The 11644-nt window shown below is 44.9% G+C and overlaps 3 protein-coding genes across 3 annotated transcripts; 2 read left to right on the top strand and 1 right to left on the bottom strand.

The window, feature by feature from the left end:
* The first annotated feature begins 2 nt into the window (after positions 1–2).
* Positions 3–1156, top strand: M438DRAFT_364536 (uncharacterized protein). The gene has a single exon (XM_029907729.1). It carries the CDS (start codon positions 323–325, stop codon positions 977–979), a length of 657 nt encoding a protein of 218 aa, XP_029761634.1. The 5' UTR covers positions 3–322; the 3' UTR covers positions 980–1156.
* A 464-nt stretch (positions 1157–1620) lies between these two features.
* Positions 1621–3700, bottom strand: M438DRAFT_404895 (uridine kinase). Its single transcript, XM_029909750.1, has 5 exons — positions 3462–3700; positions 3283–3410; positions 2931–3232; positions 2702–2743; positions 1621–2651 (listed from the first exon to the last, which is right to left on the bottom strand). The coding sequence occupies exons 1-5, from the start codon at positions 3627–3629 to the stop codon at positions 1930–1932; spliced, it is 1362 nt and encodes a 453-aa protein (XP_029761635.1). The 5' UTR covers positions 3630–3700; the 3' UTR covers positions 1621–1929.
* A 151-nt stretch (positions 3701–3851) lies between these two features.
* Positions 3852–5257, top strand: M438DRAFT_344771 (uncharacterized protein). The gene is made up of 4 exons (XM_029905295.1): positions 3852–3985; positions 4065–4144; positions 4335–4530; positions 4729–5257. Exons 1-4 carry the CDS (start codon positions 3983–3985, stop codon positions 5194–5196), a joined length of 747 nt encoding a protein of 248 aa, XP_029761636.1. The 5' UTR covers positions 3852–3982; the 3' UTR covers positions 5197–5257.
* Positions 5258–11644: the final 6387 nt, after the last annotated feature.

Below are 11644 nucleotides of genomic sequence, written 5' to 3' on the forward strand. Positions count from 1 at the left end.
TGCTCTTCTGCAAACAATGCCTCGAATTCATCACAGCACGTGCTAGAATTATCATTATGAAAGTACGCAAATTCAAATCAATCTTCTGTCACGTTCCACAGTCCAGCATCGTGTTTGCTGACTGTCTCTACCAGCGTATAACTATCGCTGGCCCCATTTCACATGCTTCTGGCCCATCACATATGCCTCGTCATCCGCCTCTTCACTGGTCTATACCGCGGAAGCATGTGCGTCTCGAACTATATATTCCCTTTGGGTGCAATGTGTTTCTTCCTTCCACCAAGCACAACAATCACCAGTTGCATCACCAAACCAACTCGATATGTACCAGCCTGATCGGTGTTCAGCTCAAACTTCATTAGCAAATATCGATACTATACGAAATTGTTACATCGCTTCTGGACCTTCCAGTCACAACAGCAAGCAAGCAATGGCACTTGGAAAGTCGCCTGACAAGACGAGGCCCATTTCACGCGCTCTTCCACCAATTGCACTTTGCGAGTGCCGCGATCGTGTTGATGGCATGACATTTGCACCGGGTGAGAGATTGGAATGGCCGCTCCTCTTGCAGAAGACCCTCCGTGTCTTCCCTCGCTTCTCCAATCCACTCACACCTTGCGACTGGGGTCAAAGGGAGACCAAGACGGACGCTAGCGGCCATACCTGGGAGGTTCACCATCTGGAGATCAAGGAGTGTTTACCCGCGCCCTCCCACACACCTCTAGCTCCAGGAGTTGCACCTCAAGTCATGCTGCGTGGAGAAAGCGCGACCAGAATGTCTGACGCGCTGGAGAGTATGATGCAGATTCTTGATCAACTGCCTAATGATTGGAGACCCAGTGCTGGAGTTCACAAGCTTCCTGTTCGTGCTGAGAATCTTCCTGCTTTTGAGAGTTGTTGCTCAATGTGTGGGCTTCCTCGGAAGGATCTCAGATGGGTGACTTCTAAGAGTCCTACAAGTCACAAGCTCAGACGCTGATGGCTGCATGTCTTGACGAAGCTATGACGAGAAACGACTTGATACGAAGCTACAAGACTGATGGATCTATACACCGACAACAAAATACGGTGGCATCCTTCAGGGACTCTTCTCTACAGATCTGAATGCATGATCAACTCATACTCTCAAACAAAAATGCAAAAACCTTGACAATTCCCTTGATCTCCGAGTACTTGTGACTATTTTATTCCTGTTTAGTGATTACCTGACCTTTACAGTAGGCTTAAATGTAGGAAGGACATGGAAATCGGGGCTCGATTTATGGTATACCTTTCAGCCAGGGTCATACCCCAGACAAGCTCTGCTGACACAAAATGTCTTCTCAACTCCGACGCAATAGATCTATGAGTTTATTGTTGGTACTCACAGGTACTTGATTACACCTTCTGGTATGTGTGAACACCACTAAGTAATATGGATTGATTTGGTGGAGGTATATGTCATTTTCTTGTTTCGATTACGCTCGTGCTAAGACGTTCATTGAGATCACTGCGATGGCATGTCAGCTTCATGATCGAATCCACATTACTGCATTTAAACTGAATTCAGTCAGAATAGGTTACACCCATAGGCTCAAGAGAACAGAACAGAACAGTGATAAGAAGTAGAATACCATTCAAGCATGGGCTCTCACACATGTAACCCCGAAAAAGTCTCTCCCAAATTCAAAAGCACCACACGCACACCTCCCATCATGCCTCCCCATAACCCACCCAACCCACCTACTCCTTCTCTCACATAATCGTATGTTCCTATATCTATTTCCAATCTTGATGTACCCCAATCACACCCACAATTGTATGTCCATCCCACGTTGACTTATCGAGCAGTATCGTGGGGCATAAACGAATTATCGCAAGACCAGTGGAAAAATAAATCAGGGTGAAGAGGAAGTATGTTGTTCGTGTATATACATCAGGTTGAGCCATCTAACAGCCCATGTACCTGTTCTCAACCCATCTCTCTTCATAATCGTCGACGACTCTGCAGGCGACGACGTGGATGTCGGGGAAGACAGTCATGAGTCTGTTGAGACCTCTTTTGCCGGCGATGTATGTAACGAAGACGATTCTACTCTCTTCAACACCGTGATCCAGCAAGACACGAACGGCCATGAGTGCAGCACCGCCACTGGACATTTGAGGATCCAACAGCAAGACCTTGTTGTGTGTTGAGACATCATCGGCCATCTTAAAGTAGTGCAACTCAGGTTCGCCAGTACGGTACGAGGTCTGAATGAGCATACGCCCAGTACGACAGTCAGGAATGACACGTCTCAGACCAGTCTCGAGGATGCTACCCCCACGGAGAATAACAACAGCGCTGACTTCACCCGACATGCGCAAGCCATTGTAGGGATGGCTGCGAGGTGGTGGTGTCTCAACCGTGACGGGGTCGAAGTCGGCATTCTCAGTGGCACGCTCGACCAGGAGAGCAGCCAAACGATCGAAGTAGAAGACAAAGTCCTCACGTGTTGTGTCCGGCCCGCTGAGGAGGGTGTTGATGCCTGTTATTTGCGACGGACCGTCCAGAATTGATACGTTTTTGGAGAGCGGGAGATCCTTGGTCTCTTTGCCTAGGCGCTTCAACTCAGCACGATGCTCCTCGGATTTGAGGTCCAGGGTCTTGTGTATACGGTCGGCTACCATGTCTGGAAAGAGTTAGCAAAGGCTTGTGTTTGAGCACGGCAGGAGGACATACCAATAGCGACCTTGTTTTCAATACCGCGAGGTACAATGATATCTATTTGCAGCAGTCAGCATCCATCAAGTCAAGAGGAAGACTGAAGTGTGTGATTTGAGGTGATAGATCAGATAGGAGCGAAAGATGATGGTAATGTTTATCAACACGATTATTCTGTTGAACTATGCTATGGTTGTTGTATCATCATGAAAGGGTGGGGGTGTGAAAGAAAAGAGAAAAGACATACCAGCTACGTTTCTTTGAGGCTCAACAAACTTGTGGAAGTTGGGCTTGACGAAGCCAAACCACTGTTTGATGCAGCCTTCAATGTCACGACCACGCTCCTTGATATCTCGAACGAGTCTTCGTGAGAGACAGAGATCTGCATCTGCCTCGCAGAAGATTCTCAGATCGAGAAGATCAAGCACGCGCGGATCATGGAGGGCAAAAATACCCTCGAGGATGAGCACGTGAGGAGAGTAGATCGTGGTAGTCTTGTCAAGACGAGAGTGTTTCTCGAATGAGTAGACGGGGATCTCGGCCTTTTTGCTGCGAAGAGGTTAGACAGGGTCAATCCGAAGAGTTTCAAAAATACACACCCTTCCTTGATGTCCTTTAGTCTTTCAACCAGAACATCGAAATCGATAGCATCAGGTGAGTCGAAATCGTACTCGTTCCTATGAGCCGCGGCAATCTGGTCCGGGGTGAGGGGTCGATAGAAAGAATCCTGGATGGAGTTGGTTCAACAATCCCTCAGTCAAGGACCAGACAAACGAACCATTGACAGGATGACAACCCAAGGCAGGCTCATTTGCTTGATGATAGCCAGAGCAAGCGATGTCTTGCCCGAACCCGAGCTGCCGGCAACGCCAATGATGCTCGTGTTGGCCCATGGCGGAGAGTAATGAGAGCGCTCCATCCTTTGGACGGTGGATTGGTCGGCCATGTTCAGTCGTTGACGTACAGCCGTGAGTCGACCATGACGAGCGAAGCAGAAGAAGCAACTGAACAAGCTTGAAGCAGGAGATGGAGTGACGGGTGCGAAGAAAAGTGAACTCGCTAAACTTCGGCTCTTCACTGTGGAACATCCCGCGTTGTGCTCGGACCCGACGCTTTGCGCGAAGCTCTTTTCTTCACCACATCACAGCTCTTCTTCCTTTCTCTCATCACCATCGCACTTTGCATCTCTGCTTTTTTCGCACATCCGTCTGTTGAAAACGAGAGCGCGGTTGTGAATTGTAGCTGCACCTGTCTGTCATCCAACCTGATGGACCATCGCGGCTCGACTCATCTACAACAATGGTACGTCACAACACGCGCACTTCTCAATGCGCATTCATCAACAAACATTGCGCAACAGCTGTTGACATGATTTGCGCAGAGCTCTTCTCTTCTACCACCACCTACGTCCTTGCGGCATCCATTTGATCGCCGCGTGGACGAGGTGAAACCATCAAAAGCGTAAGTCTGACCGTCCTCACCTACCCTTCACCACCCCTCCATCGAATGATGTTGATTACACTCAAAATGGGAATCTCTCCGAAATCTATGTGGAGAACTACAGAATTTTGTCCTTCTGACTCGACCCCTCACTCTTTACTCGATACAAACATCTTGGTTGTCGAAGTTGTTGACTGACGCGCATCAACAGAGACTTGAACTTCCTCATCATGGATTATCTGATCAATGAAGGCTACCCTGACGCCGCGAAGAACTTTGCAAAAGAAGCTAGCATCGTTCCTTCGGCCGATGGTGAAGCGATTCAAGAAAGAGTAGACATTCGTAACGCCATTCACAACGGTGACATGCAGCTTGCCATTGAGCGCATCAATGAACTCAACCCAAGGGTTAGTCATCACTCCTTCCCTCCTCCCCTTCACCATGTTGTTATGATTATACGGTTTTTTCATGCACCACGCATAGCTTCGGGCATTGATGATACAAACCTCACACACTTCAGTCCTCAGTATGACCCAACAACCATTCATTCATCTTCTTGTCGCATCATCTTCTTCTAAGACATCGACGCTGACATGTTTGTACAGATTCTTGACAATGACCCAACACTGCACTTCCAATTATTGCGCCTGCAGCTGATTGAACTCATCCGTGAAATTGTCAACGCCTCTGGGCCTCCATCACCTGCTGCCTTTACACCTGCTCTTGAGTTTGCAACATCGCAGCTTGCTCCACGGGCTCCAACTTCGCCTGCCTTCCTGCAAGATCTTGAACGCACCATGGCCCTGTTGATCTTCCCGTCGGACAAGCTCACTCCTCAACTCAAACAACTTCTCGATCTCAGCCTGAGACAGACAGTGGCCAGTCAAGTCAATGAAGCCATCCTGTCATCTCAAAATCAGAGACGTGAAGCGCGCATTCGTAATCTCGTTCGCTTGAGGGCTTGGGCTGAGCAAAGAGCACGCGAAACAAAGAGTCCTGAGTTGCCTGAGAAGATCAGCTTGGGTCTGGGATCCCAACTGGACGACTCTGCGGATTCAGTTATGATTACGTGAAAACATGATGAACCTTGAGTTGCTCTTGACTTGCTTTATTTTAGCGTTGGCGTTGGTCGGTCCGGTATATGCATAGATATTGCAGACATAGCATTGTTAATAACGACGTTCGTTGAACACTTTTCATACCACACTTCTTCGCTTGAGTATTTCCTGAGTGCATGCTGTTGCTGTTGCTGTCTTTGGTCTTTTACTCTTTGGTGATCCTTCTGCCAGGGCTCGGAAGAGAATGAGTTCCGCTGCAGGGCGATGGGATGCGGCTTGTCATCACATGCAAGGCATGCTCCGGTTGAATATTGTACCAATCAATTTGATGGTCACACCATTCGCCGACTGCGTCTGCATCTCAGTCAACCGGTCCTTCTTTCCAAGATTCGACAATTTGGTTTCACGCTGGCCATGAGGCAGGTGGCGCTTCAAGACACCATCGGAGTTCGGCCGCGGTATCGTACTCTAAAAGCAGCCTCGTCGTCACCCACATCTAGCGGTGTCGTCCTCGACGTCGGTATCGTGTCGACGACATGTAGAGGTTAGATTGTCGGTGTTAGCACGTAAAATCGTCATCGACAATTGTCGATATTAGGTTTTGAAGCCTCTAATGACTGACAAGGACTGATGCGCAGTTGATGACATTGAATTAACAAGCTATAGGACGAGGAAAGAAGAAGGAGCGCGAGGCTCGAAGAGGCTAAATAGGTGGTGTAGCTTGGCGCGAGCCAAGGACCACGGTTCGAATCGGACCTGAACCGTGTCATTATCCCCCCCTAAAAAAGCGCGAGCTCCGCGAGCTCAATTCTTCTAAATCTGTAATAATAACTAGAGCATTAGATAGTTATGTGTTTGTCTTGTTTGCTTGCTTAATCGCGGCGTACGAGAGCGTTTAATTCGTATAAGTCGTAAGAGGCCTTAGAGCCTAAGTCGTTATCGTCGAAGTCGCGGATAGTAGTAGAGGTATCGAGCTTATAGCTACGGCGCATAAGGGTATAAAGATTAGTGTATTTAGTGCCGTCGTCGAGGAAGTAGCTATAGTAGTAGTTAACGCGAGCGAGGAGGTGCTAGATCTAGTATTCGTCGTTAACGTTAATATACGAGAGATAGTCTTCGAAGCGCGCGAAGAAGTCTAAAAAGGGTTCGTTATCGCCTTATTCGAGGGCATTAAACTTAGACTAAGCGCGAGCCTTACGATAGCGGTCTCCGTACTAGTCGTTAAGAAGGGAGAGGCACTTAGTAGCGGAAGTAAGCTTATTAATGCGAGCCTTAAGACGGTTAAAGGGGCTAGAGGTAGTACGAGTAAGGATGTATTAGAGCTTAAACTCCTTATTAGTATAGCCGAGGTTAGTCTTAAGCTTAAGTCTTATCTTAACGAGCTAGTTATCGAAGGAAATAGTCTTATTATCGAACTTAGGAGGATTAGGAACACGAACTAGTAAGAGCGAGGAGGCGCGGCGAGAGCGCTAAACTTAAGAGGTCTAAGGAGCTTAAGGAAGCGCGTAGCAAGGGTCTTAAGGAGGTAAACGAGAGCTCTAAGCTTAAGAAGGTACGTAGTAAGCGACTTAAGGAGGTACGTAGTAAGGGTCTTAGAGGCGTAGAAGCGAAGGTGAACGAGAGCTTAGCTTAGAGCGGCGGCTCGATAAGCGTAAAGCACCGTAGAGCTAGAGTTTAAGCTAATCGAGCTAGCGGTTGCGAACTACGAGCTACGCGCGTAGCTAAGTAAGCTCGTCGTTGTTAGTACGAGGGTCTTAGAGGGTCTAGTTCTAAGGGCTCTTTATAGTAGCTAACTAGCTCTTATAATTAGTATATTTAAAGGGATAAGGAGCGCGGCGGCCGCGGCCGTCGATATAGAGGTCTTCGAGGGCGTTAAGAAGCGATAAATCGGCTATATTTATAATAGATCTAAGAGGGTCTTAGTAAAGCGCGTAGCTCGTAAGTATTATTATGCGTAAGGTGCCGTAGTAGACAAGGGAGCCGCTTCGTAGCAGTAGTTTAGTAGATAGCGCGAGCGCGTAGTCTTAGAGGGGCTCTTAGAGAGGCTTATTATATAAGGGATCTAAGAAGGTCTTAGTAAAGCGCGTAGCTCGTAAGTGTTATTATGCGTAAGGTGCCGTAGTTAACGAGGTACCTACCTCGTAGTCGATAGTTCTAAGGAGGGCGCTATAGCTAGCGTAGTTCGATAGTTTCGATAGTTCTAAGGAGTTTAAAGTAACGCGTAACGCTTATTAGAAGTAGAGGTGCGAGGACTCGGAGCTCTCTAAGGTGCTTATAATAAGACTTACTATATAGCTCTATTTCTAGTAACTAGTTTTAAAGGGAATACTTACGTAGCACCGTCGGTCGAATTAGCTTAAAGCGATACGATAGATATAATAGATACGCGCGTGCGATAGCTATTAATACGGATCGTAGTTAAGAGGGTATTAGTCCTATAGAATAATAAGGACTAATGCGCAGTTAATAACATTAAATTAATAAGCTATAGGACGAGGAAAGAAGAAGGAGCGTAAGGCTCGAAGAGGCTAAATAGGTAGTATAGCTTAGCGCGAGCTAAGGACTACGGTTCGAATCGGACCTAAACTATATTAATGACATAGGTAGCTCCTAGCTATGTCCTTTTTAAGCTCTATTTAAGCTAGTTAGTTGTTATATACCGATAATAATGCCTCTATTACCTAGGTTCGCTTCTACTTAGTTCGAGCCTCTTAATAATAGGGGTAAGACTACGATAGATCTTTATATATAGTGCCGACTTACTTAATAACCTTATAACTAGCCTAGGAGGAAGCGTAAGTACCTTATAGAGAACTACGAGCCGTTTCGCTTCTATCTTAAAGGGTTACTAGTACGATAGAGGGATAGAGATAACGCTACTTGGCGCGAGCTAGAAGTAATAGCTAACTTCGAGTTAGTTAAAGTAATTACGAAGAAGGTAAAACTACTATTTTAAAGACCTTTAAAGAAGAAGAAGTTAGAGATCTATAAGTTATTCGCTATAGCCTTATATAAAGTAGGGTTACCCTTTATAGCCTTTACAAATTTACTAACCTTTAAGGACTTTATCTATGCTCTTAATCTAGACTATTTATTACCCTCGCGCGAGAGGTTAAGCGAAGAGCTTCTTTAGAGCTACTATCTCGATGTTTAGGGCAATCTCGAGAAGGTTATCTAAGCTTAGAGACCTAATGTTATAGAGGGGGAGAAGGTATTGCCCTATCTTAATTTTATTAGCGATAAGTCTACGTCGACTAGTAAGGCTCGTATAGCGAACATCTCGCTTAATGCTAATAAAGGTTAAGCCTTCTATATCGAGACGACTAACACCCTCGATGCGACCTAGAGTTTAGAGAAACTAGCTAGTCTGCTCTATTAAAAGATTAGTAGGATAATAACTAACGGTCTCTAAGCATAGAATAGTCTTTATACGGATACCTATAAACTATAGAGAGGTATACATAAAATCATTAAGTCGAACCTATTAACTAGGTATGTTTTCTATGTTCTCTGTAATGCCTATAGTCTTTAGCTATATATCGGCGACCTAAGCAAGCAAATACCTTAGATTAGACTAGCTATAGAAGAGTTAAATAAGACTATTAACTTTATTATAAATTCTCTAAAACTTTAGTCGATCTACGTCGCTAAAGCGAGAGATAATAGGGTTAAGTTACGAGCTCTAGCAAAGGTAGTTGTTACTTAATAGGGAACCTAATATAACGGTCTAGACTTACTAATTACTAGTCGAGAAACACTAACATTGCCGTTAATACTAGATCGTAAGGACCTCTAGTTACTAAAGTCGAAGAAGAAGGAATAAGCTATTAGAAGGCGCGTTAATCGAAGGCTTAGAGACCTAAGGTTTTAGAAGAGACTTAAGTACTTATATTAACTTCTCGAGCCGATTTATAACGCGTAGATAGCCTCTAAGGCTAATAGGTCGACTATCGGTATAGTTCTTCTACGCTAGTACGACATGCGCGCTAATATCGAGTTAATAGATAGAATTAACGAGAAGGAGAAGGTCTTAGCGCTACTAGATAAGCGACTAGAGGTCTAAATAACTAACATTTACTTCGCTACGTACGCTCTTAATTATAATAATCTAAAGGTCTTCGACACCTTATTAGAGCATAAGAAGAAGCGCGCTATTCGGTTCTTTAAGCGCTATGTCGATAGTACTCGCTAGTACGAGTTCTACTCGTAATTCGCGTAGTTTAAAGATAAGACTAAGTCCTTCGCCGGTAACTAGCTCTAGTAGCACGACGAGCCCTCGACCTTTTAGTCCTTTATTAGGTCTATAGCTCCTAATCTAACTACTCTTACTAAGAGGTTAGCAAATACCCCTACTAATTTAGTACTAAGTGAACGGTCGTTTTCGAGCATAAACTTTATCTAAAATAAGTTTAGGAGTAGACTTACTAGCCTTCGAACCGACTAACTTATCTTTATCTATCGTAACTTACGCGCCCTTAGACGAAACCGTAAGGTAGAGAGGCGCTATAAGTAGCGCGCTAATATAAGAAGATAGATTATAAGGGCCTCTAGCGAATTAAGAAGGCGCCTACGTATAGAAGAACTCGATAACGTCACGAAACCCTAAAACTTAGATACATAGATTTCCTTAGATACGTAGATTCGTGTAGAGACGCTTAGGTATAGGGAAACCTTAGCATAAAAGTCCTAGATTTTAGTAAGCTAACGCTAAGAGCTAGCGCCGTACGGGCTAATACGCTCGAGTCTCTTCCCCTTCTACCTAGCAGCTAGGCTGCTAGCCTTATAATAGCTACGTACGAGCTAGCCCGCTTAGCCTTAAGCGTATAGCTACTAGCTAGGCTATTAGCTATATAACAGCCCTCGTACTTGCTAAACCCTTACGAACGGCAACTATACCGCATTATCATCGCTTCTATAGTTACTATATGGACGTAACATTACACGAAAAAACAAGGCACTATAGAGCAGAGGAACACGGTATTACAACGTAGAGAAGAATTCATTGCATAACTAGAACTCTTTATATCGAAGAGCCCTATAAGTAGACCTTATTAGAGTCTTCCGAACCGCCGTCCCCGTCCTTTATAATAATTTCGTACGCTCAAATCTCCTCCTTATAGTTAGCCGAACCATTAGGTAATCCTACGAACTTAACTACGAGCATAACGTAGCGCTTATTAACAACCTTGCTAGCAACATTGCTAATAACCTTATTAAGGTAGGTAAGTAGCACCTTTATAAGACTCTTGTCTAGGTCGAGAACCTTAAAGTCCTCGTTAACCTTAGCCTCTAACTCTTCCTTTATACTAGGGCTACTATCTATAATAATGNCCTCCGTTAGTAGTAACGAGATCCTTAGCGAAGCGGCTAGCTTCGGCGAAGAAGACCTTAGCGGCCTTATCGGGTTTACTATTAGCTCTAACGGCCGTAAGGATAACGGCTAACGGAGGTAGATGTAGTCTATAAGCATCGTTATAGAGGCTATAGCGGTCCCCTTAACCTAGTTACTAATAGTAATGCGACATAGAGCCTTACGGACCTTATTACTAGTACTGCTTATAAACTAAAGGAGGCTTATAGTGTTGTCGAACTTAAGTCTAAAGCTGTACAGAATATAGCGAGCTTCGGTAGCGCATTCCTTATTAAGGACAGTAATAGCAAGTCTATGTTTAAACTCCCTAGCGTACTCCTTAGTAGCCTTAATAGCACTAGCCTTCTCGACAATGTTAACCTTACTAATTAAGCCCCCATCTTTGTGCTTAGGAGGTAGGTTATATCTTAGGGGTCTACCGCGGATGTCCTTAGGTAGCTTTATAAACTAGAACGGGGCAGCTAGCTTAATAATAATAGCCTAGTAGCCGTTATTAAGCATGTAGGAAGCGACGAGCTCGAAGGGTTAAGTAGTAGAGAGCTTTATAGTCTAGCCGATGCCGCCTTCCTTAGCCTTAGGTAGAGGCTATAGAATGTTAGTGTTAAACAAGTAATACGTTAAGAAGGATTAACTACTTATAGTAGTAAGAACAGACTCGTTCTTATAAGTAATATCGACCGGGCCTATACCGCTAGCAAAAGTAGCTAGTCTATTAGCACCCTTAGGAGTGCCTCTCTTTCTAGTAGTCTTAGTCTTTACTCTAGTAGAAGGGGTTAAGGGAGCCTAATTCTTATCTCTAGACTTAGCATCGGGAGTAGTAGGAGTAGGTTCGGTAGCGGGCTTAGCTACCTTAGAGAAAATTGTCTTGTTCGTAGTCGGTAGGTTTTATATACTATAATAGAAATTAGCTCTTGTCGTAAAGACGAGTAACGCGTTTCTAAAAACAAACATCTAGCGCGCCGCGACCCTCTCTACTATAGCGTAACTCTAGAGCGAATAGCTAGATTAAGTCCCTATGTGTGCGTACGATGTTAGTAGAGATGTTTACATAGCGGTGGTCGAACTAGTAGTAGTCAAATAGGGAGGAGCGAA

This window comes from Aureobasidium pullulans (genome assembly GCF_000721785.1).
Source record: "Aureobasidium pullulans EXF-150 unplaced genomic scaffold scaffold_7, whole genome shotgun sequence".
Classification (NCBI taxonomy): Eukaryota; Fungi; Ascomycota; class Dothideomycetes; order Dothideales; family Saccotheciaceae; genus Aureobasidium; species Aureobasidium pullulans.

Bases quoted from the DNA above. Each gene is read 5' to 3' on its own strand.
- M438DRAFT_364536 (XM_029907729.1), top strand. From the start codon at position 323: ATGTACCAGCCTGATCGGTGTTCAGCTCAAACTTCATTAGCAAATATC.
- M438DRAFT_404895 (XM_029909750.1), bottom strand. From the start codon at position 3,629: ATGGCCGACCAATCCACCGTCCAAAGGATGGAGCGCTCTCATTACTCT. The intron at 3,411-3,461 runs GTTCGTTTGTCT...AACTCCATCCAG, and splicing joins GGGTTGTCATCCTGTCAATG to GATTCTTTCTATCGACCCCT. The intron at 3,233-3,282 runs GTGTGTATTTTT...ACCTCTTCGCAG, and splicing joins CTAAAGGACATCAAGGAAGG to CAAAAAGGCCGAGATCCCCG.
- M438DRAFT_344771 (XM_029905295.1), top strand. The intron at 4,145-4,334 runs GTAAGTCTGACC...GCGCATCAACAG, and splicing joins GAGGTGAAACCATCAAAAGC to AGACTTGAACTTCCTCATCA. The intron at 4,531-4,728 runs GTTAGTCATCAC...ATGTTTGTACAG, and splicing joins TCAATGAACTCAACCCAAGG to ATTCTTGACAATGACCCAAC.